Source organism: Oncorhynchus nerka, linkage group LG22 (genome assembly GCF_034236695.1).
Source record: "Oncorhynchus nerka isolate Pitt River linkage group LG22, Oner_Uvic_2.0, whole genome shotgun sequence".
NCBI lineage: Eukaryota > Metazoa > Chordata > Actinopteri > Salmoniformes > Salmonidae > Oncorhynchus > Oncorhynchus nerka.
Window position 1 is genome coordinate 25,724,402 of NC_088417.1, and position 12,225 is coordinate 25,736,626.

The 12,225-nt window shown below is 43.3% G+C and overlaps 1 protein-coding gene across 2 annotated transcripts in view; it reads right to left on the bottom strand.

Annotated features, from left to right (window-relative positions):
* The window catches only part of ntng1a (netrin g1a), a 287,611-nt gene that overhangs the window by 72,907 nt on the left and 202,479 nt on the right, over positions 1-12,225 (bottom strand). For both annotated transcript variants that reach the window (XM_065007088.1, XM_065007089.1), the window contains exons 6-7: positions 8,112-8,156; positions 6,399-6,455 (exon numbers count right to left, since the gene is read on the bottom strand). In XM_065007088.1, coding sequence (XP_064863160.1) covers positions 6,399-6,455; positions 8,112-8,156 — 102 coding nt within the window. The remainder of the gene's footprint in view (positions 1-6,398; positions 6,456-8,111; positions 8,157-12,225) is intronic.

Below are 12,225 nucleotides of genomic sequence, written 5' to 3' on the forward strand. Positions count from 1 at the left end.
CAACAGAGGAGGTGAGACAGAGACAGTGGAGACATACAAAGAGATGTCATAGGAATTACATGATAAATGGACAAGACAGGATTTACATAGCTTGGACTTGTCCAGTATGATTCAGCGAATGTTTGAAATGTGACGAAAGTGGGACGGTAACATTGAAATGGGCATTGTTGTACTGTAATATATGTTGTCTCCAGACTTTTCAAGTCATTCCAAAACTAAAAAATTCCAATTAGTAATTTGGCCCACACTTAGATTTCATGGGAAACTGATTAACTACAGGGCAAATACGTTTATTGTAAACTGCTTATTTGACTAATACTATAAGTGGATATTGTCTGGGTAGAATAATGTGTGAACAAAACAACCACACTAAAAATAGCCATATCTTTACCATTATCAACAGTTAAAGCACTTTCCAAATCCCGCTTGTGAATATAGAAGCTTTACAGGGCTCTCATCTTTCCCATCTGTATGGTAACCTTATAGCTCTGCAGCATTTGTAAGATATATATGAGTACTGGTTTGGCTGTGATAACGCGTCTATTGACGTGCTATGAAGGGTAAGGGTAAAGGTTTATACACAGGGCAAGACCGCATTGACTCTGGGTCCGTCCGAAATGGCACTATATTCGGCGTGACATTAAAAGTAGTGCACTATATAGGAATAGGGTGCCATTTGAGACGCACCCTATAAAGGCTACTGATGGAATTGCATTGCTATTCCTGGGCAGGGTTGGGCCTAGCACTTCCACAGTGACATATGCAGTAGTTGCCATTGCCGTCATGCTTATCTGTCGTGGTTTACGCGTGGAGTGTGCGAGTTCATTAGACTCTCCTTCAGGCTGGAAGAGACACCTGGATATGGGGTGGATATAATATTTTCAGTTTTCCAGAGCCAGATCAGAACGTCAGAGGGCGAGGGACAACAGATGTTCATTAGGTGCTATGTGTAAGGTGCAGAGTCACTACACACTACACAGGCATAGTGGAACGTATGGTAAAACCTCTCTATATAGACCATCTATATATACTTTCATATACTTTTTATAGGGTCCGGTGTTGTGCACAGTCATGTGACATGCCTGGATTCTAACCTTTAATTTAAAGCTTACACTCGACTGCCGCCTTTCCTTTTCCCTTCAGATGGTTAAGCACCATCCTCAGACAACTGATTTCATTTTTGGTGGAATTCTTATTTCTGGATAAGGCTTAAAATACAGGATACTGTCACATGACTGCGTAAAACACAGGGACCTACTTATAGAATGTGCATGAAGTTAAACATGTTTAGAACAGATTCCTACGTGTTTCTGGTTATTTGTGAAACATACACTGTTTATGCAAAAGTATGTGGACATTCCTTCAAATGAGTGGATTTGTCTACTTCAGCCAGACCCGTTGCTGACAGGTTTCTAAAATCGAGCACACCGCCATGCAATCTCCACAGACAAACATTGGCTGTAGAATGGCCTTACTGAAGAGGTCAGTGATTTTCAACATGGCACCATCATAGGATGCCACCTTTCCAACAAGTCAGTTCGTCAAATTTCTGCCCAGCTAGAGTTGCCCCGGTCAACTGTAAGTGCTGTTATTGTGAAGTGGATATGTCTAGGAGCAACATTGGCTCAGCTGCAAAGTGGTAGGCCTCAGAAGCTCACAGAACGGGACCGCCGATTGCTGAAGTGCGTAGCGCATAAAAAAGAGTCTGTCCTCAGTTGCAACACTCACTACTAAGTTCCAAACTGCCTCTGGAAGCAACGTCAGCCCAATAACTGTTCGTCGGGAGCTAAGCCTAAGATCACCAAGCGCAAAGTCAAGCGTTGGCTGGAGTGGTGTTAAACTCGCTGCCATTGGATTCTGGTACAGTGGAAACACGTTCTCTGGAATGATGAATCATGCTTCACCATCTGGCAGTGTCAAACCCTGATCTGTTTCACCTGTTTTTGTGCTTGTCTCCACCCCCTTCCAGGTGTCACCCATCTTCCCCACTATCCCCAGTGTATTTATTGTCTGTTTGTCTGTTGCCAATTTGTTTTGTTCGTCAAGCCTACCAGCGTTTTCCCACTTGCTCCTGTCTTTTTCTATTTTTACCGGTTTTGACCATTCTGCCTGCCCTGACGCTGAGCCTCCCTGCTGTTCTGTACCATTGTCACACCACCCTGGATTGTTGACCTCTGCCTGCCCTGACGCTGAGCCTCCCTGCTGTTCTGTACCATTGTCACACCACCCTGGATTGTTGACCTCTGCCTGCCCTGACGCTGAGCCTCCCTGCTGTTCTGTACCATTGTCACACCACCCTGGATTGTTGACCTCTGCCTTCCCTGACGCTGAGCCTCCCTGCTGTTGTGTACCATTGTCACACCACCCTGGATTGTTGACCTCTGCCTGCCCTGACGCTGAGCCTCCCTGCTATTCTGTACCATTGTCACACCACCCTGGATTGTTGACCTCTGCCTGCCCTGACGCTGAGCCTCCCTGCTGTTGTGTACCATTGTCACACCACCCTGGATTGGTGACCTCTGCCTGCCCTGACGCTGAGCCTCCCTGCTATTCTGTACCATTGTCACACCACCCTGGATTGTTGACCTCTGCCTGCCCTGAACCCGAGACTGCCTGACATTCTGTACCTTTTGGATTCTGATCTGGATTACTGACCTCTGCCTGCCCTTGACCTGTTGTTTGCCTGCCCCCCTGTCTTAGTAATAAACTTTTGTTACTTCGACACTCTCTGCATCTGGGTCTTCTCCTGAAACGTGATAGGCAGTGCGACGGACTAATCTGAGTTTAGTGGATGCCAGGAGAATGCTACCTGTCCCAATGCATAGTGCCGACTGTAATGTTTGGTGGAGGAGGAATAATGGTCTGGGGCTGTTTTTCATGGTTCGGGTTAGACCCCTTAGTTCCAGTGAAGGGAAATCGTAATGCTACAGCATACATGACATTCTAGATGATTCTGTGCTTCCAACTTTGTGGCAACAGTTTGGGGAAGGCCCTTTCCTGTTTCAGCATGACAATGCCCCTGTGCACAACGTGAGGTGCATATAGAAATGGTTTGTTGAGATCGGTGTGGAAGAACTTGACTTGCCTGCACGGTCCTGACCTCAACCCCATCGATCACCTTTGGGATGAATAGGATCGTCGATTGCGAGCCAGGTCTAATCACCCAACATCAGTGCACGACCTCACTAATGCTCTTGTGGCTGAATGGAAGCAAGTCCCCGCAGCAATGTTCCAATATCTAGTGGAAAGCCTTCCCAGAAGAGTGGAGGCTGCTTTATCAGCAAAGGTGGGACCAACTCCATATTAATGCCCATGAATTTGGAATGAGATGTTTGATAAGCAGGTGTCCACATACTTTTGGTCATGTAGTGTACATAACCAGCACTTGGAATAATAGTTTATTTTAAAAGAACGTAAATAAAAACCTCATGACATAGACAGCATCAAAAACATCCTGAGTGTCAAAATCTAATCTGGTAAAAATGTATATCAGTTTAGAAAAAGTACAGTATGTCCATAGCAGTACACATTTAGAAGTAATACTCTTTCATGTAAAACCTTGTGATTGTGATGACTAACAGTTTGTTTAATACATAAGCCCTGCGGAGAAGGAAGCGAGTCATATGGACAGAAGCAAGTGAGGAACGACAGGACCCAGACAGCAACAGGAAAAGAGACAGTGAAAAACATGAGGCAGAAGTTTGGAGGTTTGACGCACTAAGGTGACATGTGAAAGGTGAAGGATGAGGTGAAGGTCACGTGGTGTAAACGGGGGTCAGCTGGTATAAGCAGTGCTGATGATGACAGACAGTGGCGAGGGAACTGACCTATGCACACATTCTCATCTTCCAGCTCCGCAGAAGCATTTCGGAAGTAGCCCTGCTTGCAATCCTGGCAGTGCTGGCCCCTAGTGTTGTGTTTACAGCTCACGCAAATGACAGAGTTTAGCAGCTCGATGTAGCTGCAGCGGTTGGAGTGTCCGAAGCATTCGCAGTCTTGCAAAGAAGGAAGGGTGGAGAGAGACCAAGGGGCCATGTTGATGTGGGGGTTGGGTTGGGTTGTGTTGCGCGGGGGCATGTGCTACGGCGGGGCGGCGGTGGTACTAGTAGCAAGGTAGTGCGAGGAGGCACCATCACATGCGAGGTTAGGATGGAGAGATGGGGGTTGAGATCGAGACAATGTTAGGTTAGGAGGAGGTGGAAAGGGCTACAGTATGACAGGTCTGGCATGGACGGATGCAGCCAGTGGTGTGAGACATCAGTTCACCCTGGGGCTATGAGAAAGCACGTTGTTAGAGGGAGAGAGTAAGAGACGTTCGCTTCAAGCACACCACAATGGAAAGGATGAGGAGGATTCCGATTCTGGAATGGGACAAAAACTGGGTTTCATGGGAACGAGGCCACACAGTACAAGACAGGTCAAACGAGATAAGTTGAGTTGGAATGTAATTTTCAACCTGGGCAAGGCATAGGTGTGTAACGCCACACTGTATGAAATTTACATCTCAATTAGTTCAGGCTTCATTTATCCTACTGTGTGTTTAATTTCAGATTAGGTGGAGGAGAGGAGCAGGAACCTTTGTAGCAGTAGTGCAATCCACAGGCCATTGTTATTACGTTCACACAGAACTGTAATCCTAAACCACAGAGCATGCAACTATGACTTTTAAAGAAAAACATGAATGGAAATACACCACTGTCCTTTCTACAGAGAACCAAATGGAAGAGGAAGAGTTGCTACATGTCCCAGCAACCACTCCGCCACCTGACACGCCTCCCAGCCAATAAATACCTTGCAACAAAAAAGCACTTTGCATGAGAAGCAGGTGAATGTATGCAGAGATATGACAAGGGGAGAATGTTGTTGGGTGATGTGTAGTGTGTTGTGTAGTATTAGCTCCCAGATTGAGAGTCAGGCTACGCCCTGTGCCTACTGCTTAGTCATACAACGTCAGGCGGGCATGCCAATCAAAGACGGTCACGTCCCAGTGGAGCCTTGTGTGTGACACCTGGCCGGCCCAGATCATCCTTGGAGTTGGGTTCAATCTGTCTTGTGGAGCGACTGCTGACACCAACTTTCACGGTGGGTCAGATGGGTTACTTAAGCCTTTGCAGACAGGCAGCTGGACACACAGCCCTCTCTGGGCTACAAGCAGCTGGACACACAGTCCTCTCTGAGCTACAGGCAGCTGGACACACAGCCCTCTCTGGGCTACAGGCAGCTGGACACAGTCCTCTCTGAGCTACAGGCAGCTGGACACACAGTCCTCTCTGAGCTACAGGCAGCTGGACACACAGCCCTCTCTGAGCTACAGGCAGCTGGACACACAGCCCTCTCTGAGCTACAGGCAGTTGGACACAGAGTCCTCTCTGAGCTACAGGCAGCTGGACACACAGCCCTCTCTGAGCTACAGGCAGCTGGACACACAGTCCTCTCTGAGCTACAGGCAGCTGGACACACAGCCCTCTCTGAGCTACAGGCAGCTGGACACACAGCCCTCTCTGAGCTACAGGCAGCTGGACACACAGCCCTCTCTGAGCTACAGGCAGCTGGACACACAGCCCTCTCTGAGCTACAGGCAGCTGGGCACACAGCCCTCTCTGAGCTACAGGCAGCTGGACACACAGCCCTCTCTGAGCTACAGGCAGCTGGACACACAGCCCTCTCTGAGCTACAGGCAGCTGGACACACAGTCCTCTCTGAGCTACAGGGGCTTTGGGGAGAGATTGTGGTTATTAAGTTCTGGATTGAGGTCAGGTCTTTCCGTCGGTCACCACAAAAGGCATAGAGCCTTGGAAATGAAAGACTGCGGCCTAGCTAGTTTATTCAACTCTATTCAAGAAAAATAATAATGTTCTGGTCTATTTGCTAACAAGTAGGACAGTTAATTGGAAGTTCTCATAACGTTTATGGTATCTACTCCGAAACCTACTCCTAGAAGACCAATACTCTCCCTGACTGAAAAATAGGGTTCATCACGTCGAAAGTAAGGTCTCTGAAACATACTCTCGAATATTTCTGTGAGGCATTACAATGACATGTTGAAGAGCATCCTTATTATGTTGTACTTTGAAGAATTGTATTCAATAGCACTTCGAATGATTGCACTGGATGTAGAGAGACACAGGATCATGCACCCTTTACTGAAAGATAAACTGTATGTGTACCACATATCCATACCGCAAAGCGAACTCCACCCTTTATGGATACAGAGTGCACATTGGTCATAGTTCATGGGGATAGTTGTGGATTAGTACTACATGGTACTACAGGGGTAGGGTTGGGTTAAGTAGCTAAAGTAGCACACACACGGGTCATTCTAGATTCATACAGTGGGGACATGGCTTTGGACAACTGCTGACACAGAGGGGCACTGTATGAATCGGAGAATCTCCTACCTCGCTTGCTGTTTGCAACTTGGACTGAAGGGACAGTTGACAAAGCAACTTGAGGAGCTACTAGACAACAACAAACAAATTCAAAAGAAGAAAAACAAAACAAATAAATAAACAGAAGCATGATATAGTTTGTTGAAACATGAAATAATAGAATGCTCAGAAGGGTTAAAGAAAGGAGAATCATACACATTCCTACTTTTTCACTATAGTACAAAAAACGTTTGAAATGAACATCCAGTGAAGTCTGGGATGAATTATTAAATGAACAATGAGAGAGGTGATCCTATATATTTACTGTTATATTCTGAGACAGCTAATATTACAGGAATGAATACCGCCACAATGTCTTCACTATCATTGCACTGTAAGAAGAAGAAGTTCTAGAATAACATTCTAGTGCCGGTGGCGTTAAGTGTGGTTGCCCTGACAGTTACAGATGCAGTCTGTTGAATCATGTTGCATGGAATCTGCTCAAGTTTACCATTTGGAAGAGACGAGGTAAAATAAGTTATCAGTCATATACTGTCATTAGAATTCAAACCGCGTGAGAGAGAGTCCAACAACACCATGCTATCGTCGTCACAATGTGGAGGAACAGCAGTGTTCTTTCTGTTCTGGTATTACATTCTCCTGTCGGACCAACACCGCACATCCTCTAGGAAAGCCCAGTGGGATAATTTCCCATAGGTCTGTTCATCGAGGCATTCGGGCGAGGCTCACTGGCGCGGCACACAACAATCCCACTGCTGCCTGCATCTCTTCTCCATCAGATAACAAGCAAACTAACTGGAGGTGAAGTAATGGTCAACCCTGACTGAGCCCCTCTCACATGCTCTCCCATGTTCTCGCCTGAGATAAACCTATGACAGAAACACTATACCTTCTATATCAGGGATACTCAACTCTGACCCTACGAGTTCTGGAGCCTGCTGGTTTTCTGTTCTACCTGATAATTAATTGCACACACCTGGTGTCCCAGGTCTAAACCAGTCCCTGATTAGAGGGGAACGATAAAAAAATGCAGTGAAACTGGCTTCGAGGTCCAGAGTTGAGTTTGAGGGCTCTACATCTTTACATCCGCTTGGCTAGTGCTCTGTATGGAAATACATGGGCAGTTTGTTTGCAAAACGGTCGCCACAGCCACAGCACATCAGCACAATGGATCAACTTGAGATTGCCTGAAATCAATCTACATAAACCGCTCTGTGAAATCGCCCTATTTTCTTCCGCCGAGCTCAGATAGGATTCTAGAATCCCTAGAAGCGCCACGCCTAATTAAAACGAAGGGGATAATCTAAGGATATTGAAATGGAATGGAAGAGAGAGAGAGAGAGAGAGAGAGAGAGAGAGAGAGAGAGAGAGAGAGAGAAAGAAAGAATGCCTATCGTCATCCTGCTCCTGTGGAGAGAATCCGCATCTTGGGGCTCAAGAAGAGGAGGGGAGGAGAGGCGCATATTGTAACAGCATGTTGCAGCTAATGCAAGTGTCTGCCGACTACGCCAGGAATCAAACTTGCCCATTTCAAAGGTGCCTTTTTTTCAAGTTTACAAAATCTAAATCACTAAGGGTTTTGACACAGATTAACAGAAAAAGCTCCCTCCTGGTGAATCTGGTTTCAACTGTCACAGCTAGTACAGTCACTGTTTAACTACTGTATATATGAGGTAGATCTGTGAAGAGACATGTTTAATCTTATATGGAGGTATAGCCTACCTTGGTTTCGGTTAGCAACACCTAGGGATGAGACATTCTGCCGAACTGCATGCAATTGGGAGAAACCATAAATGATTAGGTGCACTGGCTATAGTGGACATCAGATGCACTAACAGTAGAGGTTCTGCTAAGAGTTGACTGGTGGGACATATGTAGACAACTAGACATACATCTTCGGCATGGCTTTACTCAGAACATCTCATAACAACAGAATGACCGTCAAGCCTATACGGGGACAAGCAGTAGTTGCATCCCAACACCAGATGTTGTCCCAGGGACATTGTATGTAATTGTGTAGTTTCATGGCTCACTTGAGTGTGTGCATTGATGGCAATGATGAATAAACATAACATAAAAAAACAAAAAACAACATCTTGAGATTCTCTCTGATATGTAGTGGGATCATAACTTATGCAAACATGGAGGCTGGCTTAATAATGTACACTCTTAGAAAAAAAGGGTTCTAAAAGGTTCTTTGAGGAGGAATAGGGTTCTGCCAGGAACCGTTTTCATCGGAAGAACACTTTTTTTTTTAAGACATTGGTGCTTTGTAATACAACGAGTTCTACCTAGAACCTTTTTTATCTGATTACCTGTTTTTGGAAGAAATGGTTCTTCGATGATTGTTTGGAGGGCCAGAAGGGAAACCTTCTGAATCTGAATAAGCTTTTTTATTGTATTTTGTGGTACTATTAAATAGTGCCTCAGCTTGAGTGTTTATCTCAGTTTAAACTTTAACATCAGGAGTTTGAGCAACCTGATAAGATTTCAAAGATAGGGGTTCTCATATTTGTGCATGTATCTGGTATTCCCATACATTTTTTACATGTACTGTTATAGTCTCATCAGAAAGTATTCATACCCCTTGACTTATTCCAGATTTTGTTGTGTTACAGTCTGTATTAAAAATGGATGAAATATTTTTTTTCTCTCACTCATCTACACACAATACTCCATAATGACAAAGTGAAAATATGTTTTCGGACATTTTTGCAAATATATTGAAAATAAAATACAGCAATATCTAATTTTCACAAGTATTGATACATGTTAGAATCACCTTTGGAGGCGATTACAGCTGTGCGTCTTTCTGGGTAAGCTTTGCACACCTGGATTGTACAATATGTGCACATTATTCTACTTACAATTATTCAAGCTCTGTCAAGTTGGTTGTTGATCATTTCTGAACAGCCATTCTCAAGTCTTGCTAGATTTTCAAGACGATTTAAGAAAAAACTGTTACTAGGCCACTCAGGAATATTCAATGTCATCTTGGTAAGCAACTCCAGTGTATATTTGGCCTTGTGTTTAGGTTAATGTCCTGTTGAAAGGTGAATGTCTCCCAGTGTCTTTTGGAAAGCAGACTGAACCAAGTTTTCTTCTAGGATTTTGCCTGTGCTTAGCTCTATTCTACATCCTAAAAGACTCCCTAGTCGTTGCCAATGACAAGCATACCCATAACATGATGCAGCCCCCACCATGCTTGAAAATATGAAGAGTGGTCCTCAGTGATATGTTGTTGGACTTGCCCTAAGTTGTATTCAGGACACAAAGTGAATTTCTTTGCCACATTTTCAGTTTTACTTTAGTTCCTTGTTGCAAACAGGATGCATATTTTGGAATATTTTTATTCTGTACAGGCTTCTTTCTTTTCACTCTGTCATTTAGGTTTGTTTTGTGGAATAACAACAATGTTGTTGATCCATCCTCAGTTTTCTCCTATCACGGCCATTACATTTCTTTTTAATTTAACTAGGCAAGTCAGTTAAGAACAAATTCTTATTTACAATGATGGCCTACCGGGGAACAGTGGGTTAACTGCCTTGTTCAGGGGCAGATCGACAGATTTTTACCTTGTCAGCTCGGGGATTTGATCCAGCAACGTGCTAACCACTAGGCTACCTACCACCCCAAAACTCTGTAACTGTTTTAAAGTCACCGTTGGCCTCATGGTGAAATCCCTGAGCAGTTTCTTTCCTCTTCAGCAACTGAGTTAGGAAGGATGCCTGTATCTTTGTAGTGACTGGGTGTATTGATACACCATCCAAAGTGTAATTAATAGCTTCACCATGCTCAACGGGATGTTCAATGTCTGTTTAGTTTTTTTTACCCATCTACCAATAGGTGCCCTTTTTCTACCTTTATTTAACTAGGCAAGTCAGTTTAGAACAAATTCTTATTTACAATGACGGCCTACCGGGAAACAGTGGGTTAACTGCTTTGTTCAGGGGCAGAACGACAGATTTTTACCTTTGGGTTACTGGCCCAATGCTTTAACCACTAGGCTACCTGCCGCCCCCTTCTTTGCGAGGCTTTGGAAAACCTCCCTGGTCTTTGTGATTGAATATGGGTTTGAAATTCACTGTTCTACCAAGATACTTTATAGATAATCACATGTGTGGGGTACAGAGATGAGGTAGTCATTCAAAAATAATGTTAAACACTATTATTGTACACAGAGTGAGTCTATATAACTTATTATGTGACTTATTTAGGCTTGCCATAACAAAAGGGTTGAATACTTATTAACACAAGACATTTCAGCGTTTCATATTTAATTAATACTACTAATACTACACTTTCACATTATGGAGTATTGTGTGTAGGCCAGGCTGTAACACAACAAAATGTGGAAAAAGTCAAAGGGTGTGAATACTTTCTGAAGGCACTGTTATTTTTACCCACACAGCAAATTGGCCAGGTTTACCTAGTGTTGATTATTCAATGTAACATTTCTAGTGTTGATTCAGGAGTTCAATTATTGTAAACTAACTATCCAGTCAAAATCTCAATTTTAAAAGTTAATATTCTGTTAACTCATACTCAAATAATGTTTTTGACTCATCCTATACTTATCTTATACTTATTAAGCTTAAACTGAAGATAAAACACTTCAAAAACCCCACCTCAAACTTGTATCTCAAACAGACCGTTTAAAAAATGCTTGCTCTTTCGTCATAGAGGATGAGCTTGCCAATCAGCGGTCTACTGGCATTTATATTTTGAATGACCGGTATACACCCAGACCATTCTGTTGTTGGGGTACGCCCACACTATTCCAACACAGAAAAGCTGCCTTTAACATTGTTAATGAACATTTTCTGGAAGGAAAACTATTTAACTCACATTGTAATTAATATTTCATAGAAATCTGAAAATACTGGACAGTTACTTTAACACTCAGTGGTGTAAAATAACCTCAGTGCTGGTGTTAATAACCAGAGTTGAGTGTGATTGTGTGTCATTTTTACTGTGTAGAGAAAAAACACTCAAAACCACGCCCATCATTATCACATTTCCCAGCTTGCTCCTTTTGCAGATAGATTTTCAGAATTGTTCATTTCAATATCGGTATTTTTTAAATGTACATTGATTGGTTTATTAATTTTATGCTACACAAAGATAAATAAAAACATTCTCAACTAAGTAGTTGGACTTATTGCACCCACTACTGAGGTGGTTGTTCCCATTTAGATCATTTAGGCAGTCCTATTAATCAATCTTCCCTACAGTGGCAGTCATTCTGAATGCAGGTTGCTGGTGATATCCTCACTCTGGCTGGATTCCAATATCCAATAGGAATTACAAATCACTTTGCAGGCCAGCATAATGTGACTTCCTGACCTGATTTGGCCTGTAAACCAGGAGTTTACTAACACCACTGTGTTAGGGTATAACTAGGCACTCAAAGAAAGATCTTATGATATATATTGTCATAAAGAGTGCAATTCTTAAGGCTAATAAGGCTGATGGAACTGTTCAGAGATTGTTCTATGAAGAACCCATCAAAGATAAAAGGGTTATTGGTAGAACCACAGGGGATTTTATGTAGAACCCTACATCAAGGGTTCTAGGTAGAACCCTCTGCAAAGCGTTCTACCTATCACCAAAAAGGGTTCACCTATGGGGACAAACCAAAGAACCCTGTATGGTTCTACTTAGCACCTTTTTGTTCTAAGAGTGTATAGATAGAGAACTAAGTTGTCGCAGACATTTTGTTTAATTCATCAAATTGACTATTCAATCAATATCTAATTACAGTGTATTTCTGGTCGAGGAATAACGATTAATACATAATGTGGTGTGTCAGGGGTTGGAATGACTGATAGTTGTG